General features: G+C 39.4%; 1 protein-coding gene, 1 long non-coding RNA gene and 2 other non-coding genes across 4 annotated transcripts; all 4 read right to left on the bottom strand.

The window, feature by feature from the left end:
- Positions 1-337: 337 nt before the first annotated feature.
- Positions 338-23,337, bottom strand: ncapd2 (non-SMC condensin I complex, subunit D2). The gene is made up of 32 exons (XM_026184295.2): positions 23,195-23,337; positions 22,667-22,786; positions 22,048-22,123; positions 21,912-21,970; positions 21,608-21,783; positions 21,002-21,147; positions 20,370-20,497; positions 20,072-20,195; positions 19,786-19,933; positions 17,809-18,006; positions 17,599-17,733; positions 17,429-17,516; positions 16,220-16,427; positions 15,961-16,079; positions 15,072-15,272; positions 14,777-14,951; positions 14,148-14,232; positions 13,842-13,978; positions 11,096-11,228; positions 10,829-10,904; positions 10,516-10,731; positions 10,214-10,374; positions 8,372-8,483; positions 8,118-8,241; positions 7,712-7,867; positions 4,613-4,790; positions 4,439-4,533; positions 3,748-3,828; positions 2,991-3,174; positions 2,248-2,416; positions 2,036-2,152; positions 338-648 (listed from the first exon to the last, which is right to left on the bottom strand). Exons 2-32 carry the CDS (start codon positions 22,782-22,784, stop codon positions 566-568), a joined length of 4,206 nt encoding a protein of 1,401 aa, XP_026040080.2. The 5' UTR covers positions 22,785-22,786; positions 23,195-23,337; the 3' UTR covers positions 338-565.
- LOC145431938 (uncharacterized) lies at positions 12,455-13,405 on the bottom strand. Its single transcript, XR_013912267.1, has 2 exons — positions 13,266-13,405; positions 12,455-12,545 (listed from the first exon to the last, which is right to left on the bottom strand). It is a non-coding gene; the product is annotated as an uncharacterized LOC145431938 (long non-coding RNA).
- Positions 17,055-17,340, bottom strand: LOC113032886 (small nucleolar RNA U85). Its single transcript, XR_003273958.2, has one exon. It is a non-coding gene; the product is annotated as a small nucleolar RNA U85 (small nucleolar RNA).
- LOC113032887 (small nucleolar RNA U85) lies at positions 18,101-18,433 on the bottom strand. Its single transcript, XR_003273959.2, has one exon. It is a non-coding gene; the product is annotated as a small nucleolar RNA U85 (small nucleolar RNA).
- Positions 23,338-23,400: the final 63 nt, after the last annotated feature.

The following is a 23,400-nucleotide window of genomic DNA, read 5'->3' as shown; positions in this document are numbered from 1 at the left end:
ACAGAACAAGAGAAAAAAATAAAATGCAATTGTAACTAAAAAACAAAACACGCTTACTGGCGAGGAATGTGGTCATCAGAGAAAGACTGAAACCTGAAATTGTTGAAAACAACATATGAAAGGAAAAGAGAGCTGAGGAAGGTGAAGTAGGGAACCATGTGGGGTAGTAATACTGTCTGGGCAAGCTGTGGCAGCCCATTAAACACCGCTGTCCAAACATGATACAAGCAGACATTCAAAGCTGTTTGTAATGATGCCATAAATTTACTCGACATAACCCAGCGGACTCGCAAGCCTTCACACATTTGAGCAGAGGAATAAAACTGAGACAGGGAGGTTTCTTTCTCTCTTTTTTAATGAAAAACAGAACCAGGTTTATTAAAAGCCTACTTGATTTTGTGTCTTTACACATTATCATGCCTAGTTTAGATTGGTGCCAAGTACCAATATTAAAAGAATAAAAATAAAATAAAAACCAACAAGTATAAAATATCATTACAGATAAAAGTATTTCCAAAGATACACAGAAATAAGATTTAAAAAAACAAAACGAGAACAATCAGAGTTAGTTTCTGAGGCGAGCTCGTCGGGACGTGCGTGCGATGGGCGTTGTCACTTTAGGGGTCTCGCTCTCTGCCATCACAGCATCTGATGGAGGTGGAAAAAAAGAAAAAAGGAAATTGAAACATAATGAAGTGGGACGAGTAATGACGATGTCTGGGAACAGCCATGCACTATAAGAACAGCTGAAAAACCCGCACAAGAAATATTCAGGAATAGATTCAAGTCTAATTATTTTAAAATATATTTTTGTAACTCAGAATTGTTTCAGTAACTCAAGTCTAATCAAAGGCTTAAAAAATAATCTTACCTGAAACACTTTGTCTAATTAATCACGGAAAGCATAAGATAACTGGAGATGATAACAGTTCTCTGGAAATGGTGGTTAGTTTTTCATGTCGTGTAATTTTTTAAAAAAATTTAATCCTTCAAAGATATCCACAGATCTCGGATTAGTGCTGCAACAATGCACATCTCACTTTTTAGACCGAAGGAGGTCCAACGGTCTTAAATCGTCTCAGCTGCTGCTCCACAATCTCAGTCTAGTGGTCTAAGCACTCTGAACTCTGGTGTATTGATCCAAAGAATGTTATTGATTTGTAACACTTGATTTATAGCACTATGTCAACTCTACAGTGCAGCTTATCCCACTGCACATTGTAGCAACACACACCTCACCTAACCACAACACCTGCCATAGGTCTGACTGGTGCTTTTTTCTCTGTACATAACTTTATCAATCAGCTATTAAATCTTTGTTTATTAGCTTCTAATTCAACATGAAGCAGCTCGGAGCAGAGCAGACACACCAGAGGACAAACGCATAGATTCAATGCAGTACTATAAATCATGTTTTACAAGCTAATGAGACAAATTGAATACACTGCAGTGACAAACAGGGCATACTAAACACTTGACTAAAATCCAGCGAACTGGATGACAAAGTTTCTGCTTAAATAACAGACAACTGTTATTTGCTATTATCTGACATGTTACAATTCAATGGATTTAATAAGGAAAAAAAATGAATTGCCTTAAAAATATGTATTTAGATGACAAAATAAATCAGCAGATGTATATTAAAAGGGGGCTGAGTGTGCTCCAGATTCTGATTCTTGGAGAGGGAGAGTAGCTTTGCATGACGCAGGTCAAAATTATCCTTATTGGTCTTCTACCGAGCCCCTCACATCATCCTTTTAAATAAGGCGTTTTAGCTTATTTAATAGGATGCGTAAGTTAACTTTGTTATTTGCTGCTCCTTGCAAACATAAGGTGAGTATCCAACACACAAGATTGAAAAAAAAAAAAAAAAAAAACAATTAAGAGGAGGGGAAAGCTCAACACGTCCCCTTTAAGGATAATAATTTTTGATTCCAAGCAACTGACCCGCTGCAAAAAGTAATTTCTTACAAAACCCATTAAAACTGTTTGCAAATTAAGTGTAATAGTGACTTAATGAAGTGGCTTCACTCACCCTCTTCATCCTCCTCCTCATCACTGCTGAAGGTGATTGCAGGCTTCTTAGACTTGCGAGATTTGCGAGGCGTGACAAAACTGTCATCACATCTTGAAACTGGAGGCTTTCCTTGACCTGCAATAAAAATAAACATAAAATTTATCGTGTAACTAAAATGAGAAACAGACTATTTCTGCAACAAGGTTCTTCAAAGCAGGCTGACTCCTGACCTTCCTTTGACTTCAGCCGGCCTCTGGTGGGCGCAGGTGTTCGCGTGACTGTCTTCTCAGCAGACACTCCTGCTTTCTGGTTTTCCTCATCCATCTCTGGGCTTTCCACATTCTCCAGCCCCCGTGTGTGAACTGCAGTCAGACGCTGTTCAAACTCATCTACCTGAGCCTGGAAAACAAAGTTAACATTAGCATGGGATGGAATGAACTGGCATTTTATCTTTCACTGACCACTTAAACGTTCAGCACACCAGAGTCTTCTCCAGACATTTACAGACAATAGAAGCTTTTGATAATAGACAAAGTATCCACCGTTCAACTTTAAGTCTCACGTCTGTGTGGATCACACAGATGGCTAATAAGCATTCCCGTCATAGCTCTGTGAAGTTGGTCCAAAGGGTGCATAGACAGGTGCAGTGGACTGGTAAAATGGTAAATGGACTGGTTCTTATATAGCGCTTTTCTACTCTGAGCACTCAAAGCGCTTTATACAACTAATTCATTCACCCAATCACACCTATTCACAGAAGCACTTTTTCTAAGCTGTTAGTGCCTATCTAACATTCACATCTGATGGATGCATCGGAGAGCAACATGGGGTTAGTATCTTGCCCAAGGATATTTGGCATGCAGACTGGGATCGAACCACCAACCCTCCGGTTAGTAGCTGGCCTGCTCTACCACCTGAGCTACACATGACTGCGTGGTCACTGCAGAACTGACTTAAACAGGGAATAATATACCTTAAACTGTGGTTTAGCCCCACGACGGAGCTTGGCGGTGATGGAGAGCAGAGGCTGGTAGACGCCCGGTTCAGTCAGCTTGTCACTGTAACACTCCCAGCATTCCTGCAGCCTCTTGAAACCGCGCTCACACATGGAGAGCAGAGACAGAGACACGGCCAAGTCACACCACTGACGCTCTGTCCTGATGAGAGAAAGAAAATCTGAAGATGAGAAATTGTGGGGGAAACCTGACTTAAGAAAACAAAGTGCACAGAAATTCTAAAACTCAATAAAAAAAAAAAAAAAAAAGCTCATTCCTCATGAACATTGCATTGCCCTGACATTTAGACCAAATCTCATTTTCCCAGAACCTTCTTATATCCAAATTCATTTTGCCAACGTATAATATAAAATGCCCTTCATTTGAGCTTTGATAATGGACGGAGTATGAGTCAGAAGCTCAAGCATGGCCAGGCCAATTGTTCTGTCTACAGTCCCCAACTATACAGGAAGACAGTTTCCATGACAAAATCTGTGAATAAGAAGATGTCGGTGTAGGTGACAGGTGAAGTGAACTGTGAATTTGCATTAATTGTCAAACGCTCTCAGTGAAAACGCCCACTAATTACCCACACATCCACCCCCGCTTCACACACGATTAAATAAAGCAGGACAAACGAGAAAGTATAAAGGAAATGGTAAAGAAAAAACAAAACAAAACAAAGGATCCAGGTTAGAAGTGAGGATGGGAAATAAATGGAGGAAGAGAACTCACTTTGCAGTTCTAAAGCGCTGACACAGTTTCTCTACTAGAGACTCGGTCTGCCTTTCTTTAGTGATGTAGGAGAACAGCTGTCTGCAAACAAACACACACAATATAACATTTATTAAAAAAAGAAAGAACATTCAGTTGTTGAATTTCTCCTAAAAAAAATTCTTAAAGTCAAGTGAGAGTGGTGTATACTGTATATTTATACTGTAGGTCCCACTGAAGTTTTATTTTTAATATTGTAAAAGTGTTTGACTTTGCTAAACTACCTCTTCTTCCAAAAGGTATATAGGTATTACATCTTGTTCTGACTTTTCAGATATATCAGAAAACTAAATATTTTGCTTAAAAACTAGCTAAATAAATTAATATTGTTTGCACAACTTGTGTTTTTGTTTCTTATCCAGTCATTAAAAATATAAAAAAAACAAACAAACAACCTAATTAATTACATTAGAACATTTGCAGAATATTTGTCATAGATGGAACCAGACTAAGGAACAGTGTAGTAAGTATTCTTGTGTGTAAGATAATGGGGTCTTAATGACAGTAGTCATTTCAGTTGCCAAAATAGCTTGATTGCTTGGGGGTTAAACAAGGCGTCATTTGCATCATTTGCCCCAAGTCTGTGGTCTGCTTCACAGTTGATGCAGTAAGAAAACGAAAACACGACATGGTACACAGCTGTGCATCTCACTTCATAATAGTGTTGAAGTCCTCTGAGCTCATGCCTCTCTCTGGGTCGGACAGGCGGCTGATGATGTCTGGGAGCAGGTTGTATATCGCATTGTCCTGATGGGTAACACAAAGAAAATGGTTAAAAACACTCCCCGTCACTCAGATTCCATCAAGCCTTCTGGATGTGGTCTACCTTTGTAGCAAGCTCATTGAAAAAGTTCAGGGCCAGGCTGTTAATGTGCGAGTCAGGGTCAATTAGCAATACAGCCACTTCGCTGACTTGACCTTTGACCTTGAGGACATCCTTAAGCACCAGCTGAGTGAGAACAGTCACAGCTGTCTGCCTTACTGAAGGAACCTCATCACTCAGCCTGAAAGATAAAGGAAAAAAATGATAATTATACATAGTATTTCCTTCGTTACGCATCATCTGATCTTCTAATGATCGTCGATTTTCCATTAATGGGAGAAATGTATTTTCAAAGCCCAATTCAATGATATCTTTTAAATTTCATTTTCTGATGTGGATATTTACTGTAAATTATTTCCTACAGCCCACTCTTTGGTAATCCCCTTTTGAAAAAAGTTGCACTCTACAAACCATGATAGCTTATTTTCAAAGCTGCATTTTGCCATAGTTGTCCTCTTAAACACAAACAACATGCTGGCGTACACACAAACAAAAATCATTCTGATATTTAGCAGGTAAGGAAACCAAGATACCTTTCCATCATAATTAAATATGCCACCTTTGATCGCTAGCAGTTAACACAATACAGTTAGCGCTGAGGGAACTCTCAGGTTTCAACACTGGCAATAGGTTAAGAAACAGAAAAATCAGTCAAACTGTTCTGGGATAATGTTCCTTTAATTTTGGAGGACACAACAGGTTGTGACATCCCTAAGGACCCCAGAGTGGTGTTTCTGGGTCTCGTACCTTGTGGCAGGATTAGAAGCACAGTTACCTACTGCTTCAAATTTTGACTATTGCATGTAAAACAAAAGAAACTAAGGACTAAAGCATGGACGATAGAAAACTATACAACTTAAAACACTGGTCAAAGGGTAAGACTATAGCAAGTGCTCCCGTTGATACTAACTATGTCAGATTATTGTGCTGTAACCATTTTACTTTCTGACCAGGTTTTAGACACTCTAGTACAGGGGTGTCAAACTCAAATACACAGTGGGCCAAAATTCAAAACTGGAACAAAGTCGCTGGCTAACATTAATATTTATTGAAATATATTTATTCCTCCAGATATAAGAATGAATCTTTTCTTATGGACTAAAACACGTTTTGCTGAAAAACTGAATATGGAACAAGCAAAGCTTAATACTAAACAATATATATATTAGCTGTATAATACCAGTAGGCCAGCTCTAATAGTAATTTGGCATGGCTTCACGGGCCAAATGTAATTAGGCTGTGGGCCAAATTTGGCCCACGGGCCAGAGTTTGACACCTATGCTCTAGTAGATGATAGAGTGCCTAAAAAAAAAAAATCTGGCATGTTTAAATTTACTACATTTATTCCAGGATTTTAGGTCTAATGACTTCCGAAGTATAGGAATAGACACATGAATTGTTCAGAGTTGAAAAACACTACACCTGAATTAATTTTACCACCACCGCTAATGTCAATAGGACACAATATCATTTTCAGCATGATGATGGACAATTTGTTCAGCATAAACTGTCTAACATCTGGGGAGAATGAATGTGTGTACAAAATGACAAATTTCAAAAAAGTTGGCATTGAGATACTGTACTGGTTAACTGAAGAATCTGTTGGAGGTGCTAGAGGAGAAAAAGGCTGGATTCATCTTCTGACAATGTGAATGAAAAAGTAATGGCAAGTCACTGAGTAACTGTGTGTAGCCACATTGCTTGTTTTGCAGAAACATAGACAGAGGCGAAAATGTATGGCCACCTTTGAATTTGTCATCTCTCCTGTCATACCAACTTATAATTAGCCATAACTTTACTGAAACCAAACAACATTGGTTTCAGTAAAGTTTAATATAATGGGACTGGACAGGCTGTGGCATGGCAATCTGATACCACTCTGAAACCAATTTAGATTTACTCTCACCCAAAACCACAGCGCAAAAGAAACTCATTAGCCATTTCTCATTTATGGCAGAGAGCAGCACTCCTGGCAGACGATCAGAAACATGTGCATGGTACTTCCACATGCCAATGCAGAGGCTTACAACAGCAATGAACAGGGTAATTAATTCTTAATGCGCTTATCAGGAGGCGCCAGCAGGGCAGCAGCCTCGAGAACAGTGGAGGTGTTGGTGTGAGGCAGACAATTAGGGAATACTATGAAATGCTTATCAGGTACAAAACACTAGGAGGGCAATGACGCATTATAAAAAGAACAGAATGTTTTACATGTCCAAACCACCTAAATGTGAGCATTATCAGGCATTACAATTAAAACCCCACTTCATCAAACAGAGGAACTTCAGCTTCTAAGTTGGCTACAGAAAAAAACAACAGTGCAACTTTGTGCAGGAGAAATAGACTGCCAATGCTTTTTTAAAATGAAAGCATACCTACAAGTTGAAGAACATTTGACTTTTCTCAAAATTATTCCCTTCTGCTCACACAGCCACTCTGTATAATTACAACACACTACTCACTGGCTCCAGCCACAAACCATGACATACTAGTAATTAAGCTGTTCCTTGTCTAAAGGGGCCGTTGTCAGAGGTGGTCCGAGGTTCCATCCCAGTTCACGAGTGGGGGTGGGTTTTATATAAGCCACGAGGCAATTTTTGGTTCCTATGGCAACCGTAAGGGTCAGAATACAAGGCACACATGAGAGTTTGCTAACATAGATCATCTGAAAGTTTGTTCCCCCCGACCATTAAAAAGTCGTGATGGAAAGAGTAAACTTTTCCCATCATGTGGCTCAGTGGAGCATTGTGACAGTGGCAACACTTCAGTGGCTGAGAATCGCCGCACACCGAGATGTCGTGTTGGTGGGATCTGGATGAAGATGGCTCGAGACTACAAGCAAAGGAAATAAGGGGTGGAGGGGGGTGTTGTATGCCATGAAATGATGAAACGTCATTTACAGTACTCCCACTCAGCTGAGCCATCAAGCGTAGGCTGCCACTTATAATCTTGGGTGGGAAACAAATCTACGGATATTATGATAATGTAGTCCTAACTGGAAGAGAGTTTATTAGTATGGGGGGAGCGATAAGAATGAGCTGCTACTGTGACAAATTTGTTTCACATTACTGGGATGATCAAGCTGAACATGTAATTACATACCTGGCATAGAGATTTTGTGTCCAGGGCTCCAAAATATTTGGGAAACGGACAGTGAGGTCCCCCAGGGCTATTATGGCATTAGCCCTAACCACAGGGAGAGTAGAGCGCTCCAGAACAGTAAACATGAGACGGATGTTTTCTTCACACACTGATGGGCTTTTTAAGAAATACAGGAAAAAAAGAAGAAAGAAATGCATTTAAAGTCTCAATGTTTAAGTTAGCAATAAAGTTGCTAACTGCTTGGGCCACTAAGAAGTAATAAATCTTTCTTTAAATCTTTAAAAAAAAAAATAATTCCCCTCAACACAGAATTACAGCATTTCTTCAACCGTCAGCATAAAAACCTAATTAATCACCAAACAGTATTACCACTACATAAATGTAGTGAAAAGTGAAATGTGTTTACCTAATCATCATGTACTGAGAGAGTGCCAGACAGGCAGCAGTGGTGAGCTGCGGGTGGGAATAACGTCCTGGGGAGCCGCAGACTCTCACCAGCAGGGGAAGGAATGCACTCAGCAGGTTCTCCTCTAGAGAGCAGAGGGGAGGGAGGTGGGGTATTTGTGTGGTATTTATAAAAAGACTGTAGTATGAATTGAGGGGTTAATGTTGTTTAGTGTGACTGCAGACAAACAAAAGAAAAAAGGTTGGGTTCTTTACCAGCCAGTAATTCTGTCTCACAGATGTTTCTGATGAGTTCAGCCTCGGTATCTTCAGCAGAGGCACCAATCAACCCAAGCTCCTCCTCCATAGTGCTCTCATTGGCTGTTTGCTGTTAGGAAATCATTACATTTTAAAATAGATTACGGTTTATGCAGAATAATATAAAATGCAGCCACTACAGAGGGGTGTCCTACAGAGGAAGTCCACCAGACTTTCTTTGCCTTAGCTAGCTTGACAAACTCATGGGCATCATGACTGTGGTTTTCAACTTGCTGAACCAAATTTTCCTGCTTCATGTTCTGTGCATGATCATATAAAATGGGGTGTTTCACACCTCATATGATTCTCACAAAAATGATCTCTACCCACATTATTAGATGATTATGATAAAAATGATAGTAAAAAAAAATCTATAAACATAAAAATAACAGTAAAATGCAACACTGTTGCGAAAAAGACGAGATTAATGTAGCTAAAAAAAAAGAAGAAGAAAAAATCCCAACAATTTAACAACAGGTTATACCACAGAACGCTAAAATCATCATTTTAACTTGAGCTAATTATTTTAATGCTGAGCACACTCAGCATAAATTACCATGTTGATCTAACCAGGTTAAAAAAAAAAAAAAAAGTCACTAAAATTTCTGACTAGAAGCTGAACAGAACTCTGCCACCTATTACTCGTTTCGTTGTACACCCCTTTAGAGACAAAATAAGGTCACGTTAGCATGTTGCAAATACATGTCTGATAATCTGGTTATGATCTGGTAATGAATAAGATATGCCAGTATCTCACACTATTACAGAAGTGTTTTTTGACTCCTAAATGTGGCACCTAAGAATGTATATTTGCGATGTGTGTAAGTAAGCACAGAGACAGAAGTACAGCCATGAGCACCCTGCATAGCCTAGACTATCATGAATTCCTGTCAAGGTTTAAAACAGGTGACAGTAACATTTTGGGTTTGACTCAATTGTGCCTTGTGTCTCTCTGCCATATTTTCCCTCCATGGCTATCTAAAAAGACACAAATAAAAACTAAAAACAACAGAAAAGAAAAAAAAAAAACATTGGAAACTTCTAATGCTAATTGAGGAAGCATTTATCTTCCTGTTCCCTGATGGGCTGAACAATTATGAACCATCACTCATCTGATTCCATCGGTAAAAGAAATCTCATCAAGCCATCCTGCTGAGGCTTGGTCTGATTATCAAAAAGCTTTTTCCCCACACAGGGGGTTATGGATTCATGTGTAATTTTTATGTCACACGAAAGTACATATAAAAAATAAAAAAAAACCCTGACATTTAAACATGTCTGCTTTTGTCAAGCGAAACATTTGTGCACAGATGTCTGATTACACTTTACAGTAAAAGATGGCCACTAAACTTAATTGGTTGTTAGTAATTGTACTCATGACTTATATCTTGCTTATGTCATAAAATACTGAATATTCCCTCTCACACTGAATGGGCTGGCAACATAATATGTTATCTTTTCTTTCTCAGTAAACCCACCAATTAGCTCAAATAGCACAGTGACAACAGTAGTAATAAATGGCAGTTAGCATAAACCTATAGAAGTCCAATTCTGTAATAGTTGATATTCACATTATTTTTGGAACTGCCAAAATTAAATTCTTCACTGCCACACATGGCAGCAAAAATGCTTTTAAAAGTCTGATAAAGTTAGATCTTTGAATGTTTTATCTAATTTTGCCGAACGTCAAATGGATTTTATTATACTGTCTATATTATAGACAGTATAATAAAATTGTATGTATGTATGCTGTATGGATATTATAGACTCTATAACATCCATACAGCACATCATCATTACCTTGGCTTTTCCGGCTGGGCCTTTTTCCTTCTCCTCTCTCTCCTCTGTCTCTCCTCTCCTCCTCCGCAGCTCAGCACTCACGCTGCGCTCAAGGTGAGACACCTGCCAGAAAGCCACGCAGCCACACGCAGCCAACAGCTGGGCCAGACACACACAGTTCACTGCAGGAGGGAAAGACATGTTGTTGTGTGAGTATAAAGCACCGTGTGTGTCACATAGTGTCCTTTCAGACATCAAAATCTACAAAGGCTTAGTCCTGCTTCAGAACACAAAAGTGCTCAAAGAGCAATGATGGGACTCACCTTGTTCACATTGCTCATTAGACTCTTGAGAGCCATCTTGCATTTGGCCAGCATCCTTGTTGACTTCGCCACCTTCTGCAATTTGATCTAGTAAGAGGCGGGCACTTCGCTGGAGCAGCCTGGAGCACAGCTGGTCAGGCGATTCAGCCAGGAAGTAGATGAGACGGACAGCCTGTTCCATGAAGCTCTGCCAGTAAGGGTCTTCCATCACCACACCTGAAGCAAACACAGACAGAGGCAGTCAGGGGAAGAAACCATGAGCAGGGAAAGAAAAGAATGAAAAACAGAAAAATTGTCATTTTTCTGAATTTACCTTCAGCAACGGCCTGTGTGAGACAGGTGAACAGCTGATGGTCCTGAGGCAGTCTGAATGGAGCACCCTTTGACTGCTATTGGAAACAGTGCAGTACAAGATGGTAATATTGTGCTGGACCCCCCAAACTGGGCATTTTATGAATTCAGTAATTTGTAAATATTAAATTAACAAAGTTGTATCTATAGATAGGTAGTAGTTTAATTTCCTGACTCATATAGCCATAATCAAGAAATCCTTTAAAAGGTATGCTTTATATAATCTTACCCTGACATGATCAGTGATGTTGCAGATGGTAATAACTGCATCTCTGGCCAGAAGGAAGTCTTCAGTCACTTTTTCACCCAGGGCCACTGAACAAAGAGTGTCCAGATTACTGAGCACCACCTCTCTCTCTGCCCTGGTACACACACACACACACACACACACACACACACACACACACACACACACACAACTAAGTACAGATTTTATAATTCTAACTGATCATGTGATTATACAAAGAGAAGTAAGAACATCTCTGCCCTACATTACCCTGAATGCTCCATGCTGGCCTTACCAGCGCTAGGCTACAGACCAGATAACACTTGTAGGAGGATGGGTGAGGAGAAGCACATAAGGTTTAATAGGTTATGAATGCTAGTGATGCTGGATGAAGAGAGGCAGCAGTGTGGGTGGACTGCAGATAGACTCTTTACTCTTCCTCTCTGTCACTGCTTTTTTTTTTTTTTTTTTAAATAAATAAATCTATCTATATATACACACACATACATACATATATATACACACACATACATACATATATATATACACACACACACATACATACATATATATACACACACATACATACATATATATACACACACATACACACATATACACACACACATACACACATATACATATATATATATATATAAAGCACTGGCAAGGGGCCCAGTTATATGGTCGTGACTTAGATTACAATGAAGAGGAGCCGAGGCAGGGCTTGTATTCTGACTAATGGGAGGATTTACTGAATGTCAAGTAGCTGATGCAGGACCAAAACGTAAAAGGATGTGATGTGCAGTCATTTGTGTGGTGAGGAAGAGCACAGACTTAACGCACTTTTAAACGGTTTAGTCAACTTAATTGTAATTGTAATTACAAATAAAATATTATTTTTTGCTTCCATGTGACTTAACATATATAGCTTATAGATAGTAAATATTATGTTTATTCCAGTACCTTTGTATCGTGTTTTGTAATTCAAACAGTTTTAATCAGAAACAGTCCTGTTCCCTTAACACGCAATGTATTTTTACACATTTATCGTCAGTACAAAATATAATGGGGACATAATGAGATTGTAGCTTAGCTGCTGTCAGCCACATGTGAAAAATTTTTTTATAAAGAGCTAGCTTAGCAGGAACACCATGACTCAGTACAAAATTTGCCACGCTCCTCCACAGAGAGCCAGCGGAATTCCAAATGCCCTTCCCTCATCTACATTAAACAAGTTATAAGCAGACAACCAACACACATTTTTATAGGTATACAAAACACATTTTGCCTCCTTCATGCCTTCTCTTTTATAACTCCTCTACAGAAGGTGATTTTCTTTTTTTCTTCTTTTTAAAAAAAAAAAAAAAAAAAACACAAGGTCCAGATGAACAGATTCAACATGAACTTTTTGGGATAAAACACCAGTATAGTTTAGTTAGGAGTGTGGCCTCTTTGGCTACGTTCACACTGCAGGCGAAAGCGCATCAAATCCGATTTTTTTGACCCTATGCGACCCATATCCGATCATGCTATGACAGTGTGAACGGCGCAAATCCGATATTTTCAAATCCGATCTGGGTCACTTTCGTATGTGGTACTGAATCCGATACATATCCGATGTTTTAGAAAGCGACTGCTGTTTGAACGGTCAAGTCGCATTAAATCCGCCTTTTACGTCACCGACACAAGACTGAAGCCAATTATCAGCGCCCGAGAAGACATCGCGAACGCTTCCTAGCCATCCAGTGTAGATGTCAGTGAAACTGTTGGGAAGACAACGTAAACATTTTATTTGTACTGTATAATCTGCAGATTCTGACATAAATCTGCAGCTATCCTTTGAAGCACCGCTCCTCTCTTAAACAGCAATAAGGATCATTATTAGGTTATTTACATTATTATGTAAATAACAAAATAACTTAAAGCAAAAATTGGGAAAGTCCGAAGTCTTTATATTAACGGCCATCAGTCAAACAATACTGTTTGTTCTTGGTCTAAACAGAGCGCGTTGTGTGTGACATCTTCTTTTGCGCATGCGGGCCGCTTTGAGCGTTCACACTAGAGCGCGTTTGCTGTCGCATTTTATTTGTAGTGTGAACGAGGAGACAAAAAAATCGGATTTGATCAAAAAATCGGAATTGAGCATTAAGACCTGCAGTGTGAACGTAGCCTTTGACTGACAAGTGTTATGATAGAGAACGCTAGTGTTGAGCTGCCAGAACTAAAGCTTTGGCTTTGGCAGCTTTAGCAATCCACCCTGTCATCCAAATATGGTATGGAATGCTAGCTAAATGCCATCTACGATATTACAAGCTAGAAGATATTCAACATGTGAAAAAGGGGAAACAGCTAAATAAAAAGCAACACACAGTAAACAGTCTGGAGGAGCACAAGATGATTATCTTGAAGACAAAAATGAGGTAAAGTCTAATTAAGTAAGGCTTCCGAAGCTTCTTACAAGCTGTAAAGCACCATGGGTAATTATTGTACACCTCACAATAACCATTTTGGGTGACATCCCATGTACTCTGTTGCACAGAGTACTTTAAACAAAAAAAAAGGTCAGATTATAAGATAGACAGAATGAAAAAGTTAAAAAAAGGACTGATCACAATTCCACAGGTGATAACTACACTTTATAGGCTTAACAACAAAAACTATATATGTGGTATATATACATAACTGCTGGACTACAGGGACTCTAGTCACTTTGGGCTCATTTAGAGTAGAGCAGTGGAACTCTCACCTTGCAGCCATGCCCAGCAGTAAGACTGCAGCTCGCTTGTATAAGCTAGAAGTTTCTCGTTTACCAGTAAATCTCTCCCACAAGACCTGAACTACAGTGGACTGGAGACTGCTGCCACTGCTGAAGAACTCCTGTACCTATAGAGACATGATTGAATAGTTACAGTAAAAAAACAAAACAACAACTTGTATATACTCGTAAATACCTCAACATGGAGACACTAATGTTTCAGGATTAGAGGATGCGTTTTTACAGCCGAGCATCACACACAGAAATATCCATGAGAGTAATAACAGAGTCACTTACAATTTCCTCAAGACACTGGATTGTTCCCAGAGATGAATCCACCATCAGCTCAGAGAGACTATCAACAAGAGTCTGGGCTTTCGTCCTAAAAAAAAGGATTAGACAGATGCTTGTTTTTAAGGTTTTGCTTTAATCACAATATTGTATTTACCATTAATTTTGGCCCAGGCCTTAAAAAAAGTAATAAAATTTGATTTAAAAAAAATGGTCCAAACAATATAAGCCAGACAAGTCATTTTATTTATTTATATTTATTAAATGCTATACGAGTCGTGCTTTAGTCAGTGACATTAAACCAGCAATAGCCTAATGCTACTGTAATTGTTAATGAAAAGATTACAGAAAATGACATAATCAGAGGGACAACAGTACTTTGTTTTGATTAAAATAAATATGCAAACAGAAAAGTCCCACAACCATGAACTGGATAAAAAAGAAAAGAGAATTCAAGGAGGGAAGAAGAAGTCTTTCTAGAAGCAATACTTTCTATTCTTAACCATCTTAGAGAAGCGTCCAGCATTTATTTTGTGTTAGCTTAGTTATTTTTAACGTCATAATGCCAGTACACTTAGGACATGAAAGAATGGGTAACTTATTCATAACTCAAATATGTGTGAGGTCTTACAAACCTGATGGTGTCTCCCTGGGGGTTCAGATACAGACGCCTGTAAGCGTGAATGACTGCATCTTTAATTGCAGCATCAGTTGACCAAACCAGAGGCAACATTTTCCTCACTCCACTGATAGAGTTAGCGACACTGAACTCGCACACCGTCACACAAAACTGCACAGCCTCCTGGACCACTAAAAGAAACAAAAAAGAAACAAAAGAAAAAAACAGCTGAAGATTCTGTTAGATTAAAAAACTTTACAGAAATCTACAAGATTACATTGGTTTACTGTGTAATGGATACAGCCGTCTACCTGAAGTTGTTTTCCAGTACAGCATGGTGTTGATCACAGAGATTGCTCTCTCTACTTGTAAAGCGAAGGTTTCTGTATCTTTCAGGTACTGCACCAACATCTCTTGCTTCTTCAGCTCACCATCCTCACCCTCTTTCTCTGGTTCTTTCTGTGGCGTCGGTGGCAAATTCTGGTTGAGCTCGGAAGTGTCATCATCAGAGCCTGAGGAAAATGTCAAGTATTGTACACTTAAGATCAAATGGGCGTTCAATCAACCAAGTTTAAAACGTTGTTTGACTGCAGCTCAACTGTTTATGAAACTGTATGAGATTAAAAAAAAAAAAAACACGTTCCAAATTAAAACATAAAACCGAACTGCCTACCACTTTCCAAGTCCTTTTTAAAAATAATAATAATAATTTGGATGGGTTCAAGACGAGGCGTGTGAAGTCTGGGCACATATTGTATTGTCTGGCACAGGGCCACCAATAGCAAACCCTCTCACCTTTAATTACATAATAATAATAAAAAATGTTGGGTTTTTTTCCAGTTGCAGCAGATGGAGTTACAAGAATGCTGCAAATGAAGACATTTGGTGTCATGGCGTACATGCTAGGTTCTTTTTCATGTTCTTTACGCAGTTTCTGAGCCAATGATGTGTGAACAGGTGGGAGTATTTCCCAAAGTAATGTATGCTAGGAACCAGCGAAATATTGCATTGTAAAAAGAAAGCTGATGTTATTCACTTAAGTGGTTTTAATGTCATGGCTGAATGGTGCACATTACAAATGAGACAGCTGTAAAAACACCCCCCAGGGACAAAACAAAAACATGTTTATGTTCTCAATACAACTTCTATTAAATGTCACCAGGAAGAGCAATTTTCAGACACACTGAGTACAACTTTTACCTTTGAAAATCAGAGCCAGTGTGTCCATCATATTCTCAGGTGTGAGAGTGGACAGAGAAGTAAACATCTCAGATTCTGGGAAGCAGCTGTGAGCTCTTATACTGAGCTGCACAGCATCCCTGTAGAATGCAACACAAAAGAAAAGCCCCATTAAAAAAAATAAATAAAAAATGAAAATTGTAGGCTACTGACAGCAAGGGAGGAAAAGAATCCTCCAGTTAGTGACACTACACAGGCCTCCACTGGTGATTATCATCACCTGTACTTGTTGACACGGAGGTACTGAGCTATCTTCACCGCGGTTGCTCTGTCGTCTTCTGCCTCCTTTTCCTCCTCCACCTCCCCGCCTTCCTCGTCCTCCTGCTGCTCCTTCTCTTCTTCGCTTGTGGGCTCCAGTTCTTTCCTGACAGTGACGAGGAGCTCAGGCACCATAGCAGCCCACAGCTCAGATGCTTTAATCACTGCCACTGCCGGGAGGGAAAGAGAAAAAAATAAAATAAATTCAATGGTGATGACTCAGCTTAGACCTACAAAGAGAAAGAGAGAAAAAAGAAAATGAAAAAAGTAAAAGTACAACAATGTGCCAACAGAGATTAAAAACAGAATAATTTAGCAGCAGGACAAAATGGTAAGATGATTGTTGTTTAGGCCAAGAATTTAGTAAGGAATGGTGGGCTCCAGAGTCCTCATATTTAAACTTGTCATTCTTCTAAAGCTAATAAAAAATTTAAATGTTCTGATTTCTGGCAATGTAGTAAACTAGTTAATATTTTTCCCCATTGTGAAAAACAGATTAAACAAACAAGAACAGATTTCTTCAAAAGTTTAAAACAAACAAACAACTTATCTAAAAATAAATATTATAGTTCATCATTTATGCTGTATTGCTATTCATCAAACCAATTACAAAACGTATTTCTGTTTTCAGCATGAATATGGTTACATCAGATGAAAGACATCTTTAAAAAAAAACATTTTGTTTAATAACTGGATCTCACACTTAACAGATGTTTAAATTCTGAAACAATGGTTTGTTTTCTGTTTGCTTGTGATGACATACATGGCATGCTGAATTTAAGCGAATTTCTGAACTTGGCCCTCAGATTACCAAAGAAACAGCTCATGGCTGACTGAACAGCAGTGAGAGCTGGGTGAACTTCTTGCCCCTTACACACAAACACACACTGTGAGCTTCATCCTCGTGGTTACTCCGCTATAACTTTAAGGGAATAATTCGAGTCGAGCCAAGTCACTGTAGGCAGGCCCTTACAGCAGAGCAGGAATCCTCCTCTGCACTGCCAAGATTACCTGCCAGTCAAGGCAAGAGGAACCCAGCTCTCATTCAGCAAGCTCATATTCGCCTTGGTCTCATCACAGGGCAAAATGTGAATTAGTCTTAAATAATAAAATAAAACATCAGGGGAGATTCATAGCAATACTTATGAATAATCACTCAGGTTTTGTTTACCAGGTGCTGTCCCCTCCAGTTTCTCTTTCAATTCTCTGAGTTTAGAAGTCTCCTTCTCCAGTGGTTTCTTCAGATCTGCGCTGCTCAGCTGAAAGACAAGATAAATATTCTATTATATCAGGAAACCTGAAGAACACCTGCTATTTAGAGTTTGACGCATAGTTATTTACCTTGCAGCTATAAGGATTGTGTGCTATGAAGGCAGCCAGCAGTTGGATGGAACTCTTAACCACATTTATAGATTTGTCCATCAGCCGTCCAACAGCAAGCTCCATCACCTCGCTATACCGACACAGGGGCAGCGCCTAAACACAGATGACTTATGTTACCAGGAGCAACAGCATTCTTTTACAAACACAATAGCTGATGAGCAAACCTACTTTGCTATTGACGATGCGTGTGTAGACCTGCAGTACACGTGTTCTGACATGAGAGTGCGAGTCATGCAGATGCTCCTGCAGTGTGTCAAAGAAACGGTCACGGTCAGCTCTACCGGACTCATCTAGCCCATCACCGCACAGGACCCTCACAAGGATCTCTCCCAGCACCTCACAGACAGCAACACGCATTGTGTGACTCTGGGAAAAAGAAATGAAAAAGGTTGGAAATTAAGAATTTCAGTGAAACAATCTGTTAAATCCTACAAAAACAGAAAAACCTCACTAAGAACTCTGCCCTCAGATTACCAAAGACAAAACTCATGGCTCACTGAACAGTAAAGAAAGCTGGGTGAACTTCTTGCCTTTTTTAACACACACACACACACACACACTCAGCACACAAACACACACACAGACATAAGACACACGCTGTCAGCGACAACCCAGAAATTACTCCACTGTGACTGCAGAGGAATAATTTGGGTCGAGCCAAGTCACTGTAGGCAGGCCCTTACAGCAGAGCAGGAATCCTCCTCTGCACTGCCAAGATTACCTGCCAGTCAAGGCAAGAGAAACCCAGCTCTCATTCAGTAAGCTCGTATTCGCCTTGGTCTCATCACAGGGCAGAATACTCTGTTCTGCTTTTAACGATAATGTACTTTGATTGAAATAAAAAATGCCCTTGAATTTGCAGTTTTAGGACACAATCATTAGATAGCTTAGAAATAACTGAGAAACAGTATTTTGCTGAAAAGTTGGAAACAGTAAAAACAGACGTGAAGTATGCAATGGCAGATTTAGACTATATGATAAAGACATGATTATGACCAAATGTGAATGAAAAAGGGAGTCTTCAAGGGTCAAAATGGGTGTAACACATGCTCTGTGCTCTCACATAATGCACTATAATGGATGAAAACTGACATTACACCTGCGATGCCTTGTGGGTTTCTTTCAACTGCACAGCTGGGTACAAATCATGACAAAAACAAAGGACTGACATTGCCAATGTATCTAGGTATGAAGTGACAGAAGACAGCCAGTATCATGCAGAGGTCTATTTAGATTCTTTTCCTGTAAATCCCTAGCAAGCAACCTTCCAACAATATCTTGTACACTGTGAAAGACACGAAGCATGACTGAAAGAGAATTAATGTGCAGTCTGTCATGGCTCTCAGTCACAAAAAGGCAAGATTCATGACTTTGTAATTGCCGAATCTGACACAGTGACCATTGCAACAGAGAAAAATAGTGTAAATATCTGAGCCAATCATTACCTGTTACTCTGAGTAATGTAAGCACTATATAAAATTTTACTAGAGCTGTAAAGACCCTTCCTTGTCTTGTCTTAAAAAAATGTATTGTGCCCAGTGGTGTGTTACCCAGCCAAATACAAGAAACAGTGTCTCCTGGCTATAGCAGAGAATAATAAAGTGAATGCTGCTTGCTCATCCCACACTGTTATATTCCTTTTTAATCTTGTGTTTGCATTACTTCAAAAACCAATGACAACCCACTTCTAAGACAGGATCTTGACAACTGTAAAAGAATTGTAGATGTCAACGTCACTTTTATTTCTATAACACATTTAAAAGCAACAAACTTGACCAAAGTGTAATGGATCCTTTCCCAGTCTGTCCTAGACCAACAAAACTACATAAAACTCAACACAGGACATTAAAAAAAAGCACTTAAAAAGCACAAGGAGCAGAGGTTTGTGATGATTTAAAACTGCCCACTCCTTGTGGGCTCACACAGGGACAGTTCCTTTAATGAGCAACCCTGTTGCTCACACATCAAGGCTGTCACTGTGATGAGTCATTAATATTAATTGGTGCTGTTTTACATGATCACATAGACCTCTAATTAGCAATTGTTTATACCCAATCAATATGGCAGGCAGCCTCTACTTATGTAAGGACAATAATTTTCTTATTCATGAGCTGCAATCAATTACTCACTGTTCGGTGCTCATACCTCTCCTTCCAGGTGTGTGATGAGAACACTGATGTTGGGAATCATCAATTCAGGCACCAAAGCACTGACTTCTGAGAGGAAGGAGGCAAAGGCTTTGACTCCCGACCCCTCTCTGGCCAACTCCTCACTTGACTTCTGACCAATCTCCCTGAGATAAAAAAAACAACAACAAAAAAACAAAAACAAACAAAGACAGGAATTTGTAACACAAAATAAGACTTCACAAACAGATTCACGAAATCAAGCTGCATACTGGATACTGTATACACACAAAAATTGTACAGACCGTATGACTTCTCCTATGATAGCTCTGACTCCGTACTCTGTGCTCCACACAGACACAGCCTGGGCAAACACTGATGACAACTGCTCAAAATGTTGAAGCATCTGGATCACTTTTACACCAGCACCTGTGACAGTTTAGAGGACAAATAAAAAAAAACCTTACAAGTCAGCTATGTCTCCCGAAAAGCTGAACACCTTATAGTGGCCCCCACCACCACCATTTACAGACAATATTCTCAAAAGTGACAGGATTAATTTGTTTCCTCGGTAATAGGACTGCATTTGTCTGACCAACTCACCCAGGAGGTGATTATATTTCTTAATCAGCAACCCCAGGAGGTGGATTACACAGTCTCTGGTGGGTTTACTCTTGACATGGCTGATGGTTGGGTTCTCAAGGAGCTTGTAGCAGCAGCAGGTCACACAGCTAAGAAGAGATAAATGTGTGTTTTTTTATATATTAGATTATGGTAATACCTGGATGAAAAGTTACCAAAAATCCACAATGAGTAGTAGACAAGGTTTTGAATTCATCGGAAGCATCAGATACACACAGTGCATGTTAAAAGCTGAGGTAAGTGCTGCTAGGAGTGTTGTGAGTGTTAAACTACCACATAAATGTCTTCTGACAAACAATTTACTGAATATCCTTACTGAGAACCATAAAACAAGTGGAAAGTGAGGAAATGTGCATAACGAAACCATTACATTGGGCAATTTACCACAGTCCAAATTTCTTCTAACCTTATTAGATATTGTAGATTATTAATGAAGAGTCACACATCTTTGTCATAAGAGTTCCAATTAAGCTACAGAGTTCCGAATGCTCGGAAGTGATATGGATAAGTTGTAAATGACACCAACTAACTGAATTAAACCAGCAAAACGTGATACTGTATTCTCTGCCAGAGCTCTCCTGACAGCAGAGTACCTGATGAACTCTTCCTCCACCAAGGAGAGGCTCCACAGTGAACGGATGTCCAATTGGAAGAGCTGCACAAGTGCCTGTAGCACCTGCTCTCTTTCTGAGTCCCACTGCACAAGTCCTTCTCCACATGCTTTGCCTTTTTTACCACCCTGTACAACATAAAAAGAGCAGTTAAGCTTCATAGATGTTGGACTATAAAATCTTTAATATAGTATTGAGATCAAGTAAATCACAATACATGTCCTCAGATTACCAAATAAAACAATTCACACCAGACAAACCAACTATACAGAGACTGATAGCCTCTTGCTAGCTGATCATTATGCACACAATGGCAAACATCCACACATTGTTTGACAGCTCCTGCTTATACTACCCAATTTCTCTTGAAGTGGCACAGCATAGAAAGTGTCAATTTCACTCTGGGTGGGCCCTTACAGCAGTGCAATAACACTCTACCACACAACCAAGAATAACCACATAACAACAGGCTAGAAACTCAATCTCTTAGTTTGACTGAATCATAAAGCTAGTTAAAGCTCATCAGTGGACATTTATGATAACAGGCATATGCAAAGAACCCTTTAGCTAAGTAAGCAATGAGCATACCTTCCCAGGTGCTGTGACAATATTCTGCCTATAGGAATCACTCTCCAGGTTCTCTGTGAGTTTGCAAAGCAGGAAGACGCTCATTTTAACTGCGTTAAGTTTTTCCTTGCGCTCTGCAGCTGACAGGGAGGTGGAGACAAGGATGCTCGGCAGTGAAACAGACAGCCCACTAACCACTGAAAGGCAAGGGTTATTTAAAAAAAAAAAAAAAAAAAAAAAAATCAGGTTATGTGAGCACATCAACAAATCAAAGTTATCAATTTAAACATCAAGAAAATATTATTTCTTTAAAAAAAAAAGCAACCTTGTACTAGTAATTCCAGAGTATCTTCTTTAACAGCCAGATCTACCGCCTTACAGTGCCTAAAGAAACAAAGACAGTTGTTTTGTACAGTAATAGTCACAATAAATAAAAGTGGGCAATACATGAAAACACTTACTGCAGCACACTGTAGCCAGTGTCGAAGTGCTCTAGTATACACAAAGGCCCCTGACTCCTTAATGCTGCCTTGAATTCTGTGTGAAACAGAATTTAAAAAAAAATAAACAAATAAACTAGCACAATCATCCCCAAGTATTCGAAGAGTGACAACATTTTGTCATTTTGGGTAAAAAAAATCAAAACAAAAAATGCAAGTACATAGGTATTTTAATTAACCTTACTTGGGGGTGTGGTACATGAGCAGGAATCTTGGGAAAGATTTATATAATTGTGTCTGAGACTTAAGTAGTGGCTCACCCATCACTGAAGGGTCTGTTTGTTTTAGGGGATGGTGATATACACATAAGAAGCTGGGTGCAATCCAGTACTATAATTATTTTTTAATTTTAGCTAATTTCCATCTGCAGACCCTCTGGCAGGTTGGTGTTACACACAAGTTAGTAAAAAGATTCTTAGCGCGGGACAATTCTTGGATGGTAATGACTTGTTGGAGGTGTTTGAAGAAAATGTGATGCCTTCTGTGCAGATGTTCTACATTTTGTTTAAAAAAATAACCCCCCAAAGAACAAAAAAACCCCAAAAACTATCAGTGACCTGCCTACATGTTGACAACTTACTGTTGAGACAGGACGGGAGCTGTTTTGCTGAGACCACATCCTGAACGACGTACTGGTTGATCCCCCCAGTCTTCACAAGGTCCCCCACGCACACAGGTAAAAAGAAGTCCCACGACATCCCTGAATCATTAAGACAGCCTTTATTTGTATGTTTAACTAACTTAGCTCCTGTTGGGAAAGAATTTGATATTACTTGATATCTACTGTTTTACAAAGCGAGATAGTCGAATATTCGACTAAACACATTTAAAATTTAACTCGTTCTTGATCCTACCTAAGGAGCTAAAGTGCAGCATAACACTCTCTAAGACACTCCAGCCCATGTGAAGAATTACTTCTATTTACCAAAGACTAACATTTATTTTTGTGGGTTTAGCTAACCAAAGCAAAACAGCTACTGCTAACGCAGTTAGCGGGCTAATTAGCAGGGCTAGCTCAGTATCTTGTACGCAGTTACATTATTGAAAAACGGAAATGGCTTCAACAACAAACTACCAACTTCTTATAGTTTATAAACATAAAGCTCACCCGTAACAAATGTACTCCTGTTAGCCAAACTCTGGACCTCTGTAGAAACACGCGTAGCCTGTTAGTATTCACCGTCTCTAAACGGTCTAAATCCAGTAAGTTTTCAAATTTGTCCGAACATCGCGCCAAAGCGGCGACACTCTGACGTCACTTGCCCCCGCCCACGTTGACATGCTGCTGTTTGACCGAACATTGCCACCTGCCGG

This window comes from Astatotilapia calliptera, chromosome 11, assembly GCF_964374335.1.
Source record: "Astatotilapia calliptera chromosome 11, fAstCal68.1, whole genome shotgun sequence".
Classification (NCBI taxonomy): Eukaryota; Metazoa; Chordata; class Actinopteri; order Cichliformes; family Cichlidae; genus Astatotilapia; species Astatotilapia calliptera.
Note: the sequence above shows the minus strand (reverse complement) of the source record. Positions and strands in the feature narration are given on the sequence as shown.

Excerpts from the sequence above, each read along its gene's own strand:
- ncapd2 (XM_026184295.2), bottom strand. The coding sequence starts at position 22,784 with ATGTCGTGGGACTTCTTTTTACCTGTGTGCGTGGGGGACCTTGTGAAG. Across the intron at positions 17,734-17,808 it reads CACGCATCGTCAATAGCAAA|GCGCTGCCCCTGTGTCGGTA; the intron begins GTAGGTTTGCTC and ends ATCTGTGTTTAG. Across the intron at positions 2,417-2,990 it reads GGGCTAAACCACAGTTTAAG|GCTCAGGTAGATGAGTTTGA; the intron begins GTATATTATTCC and ends TTTGTTTTCCAG.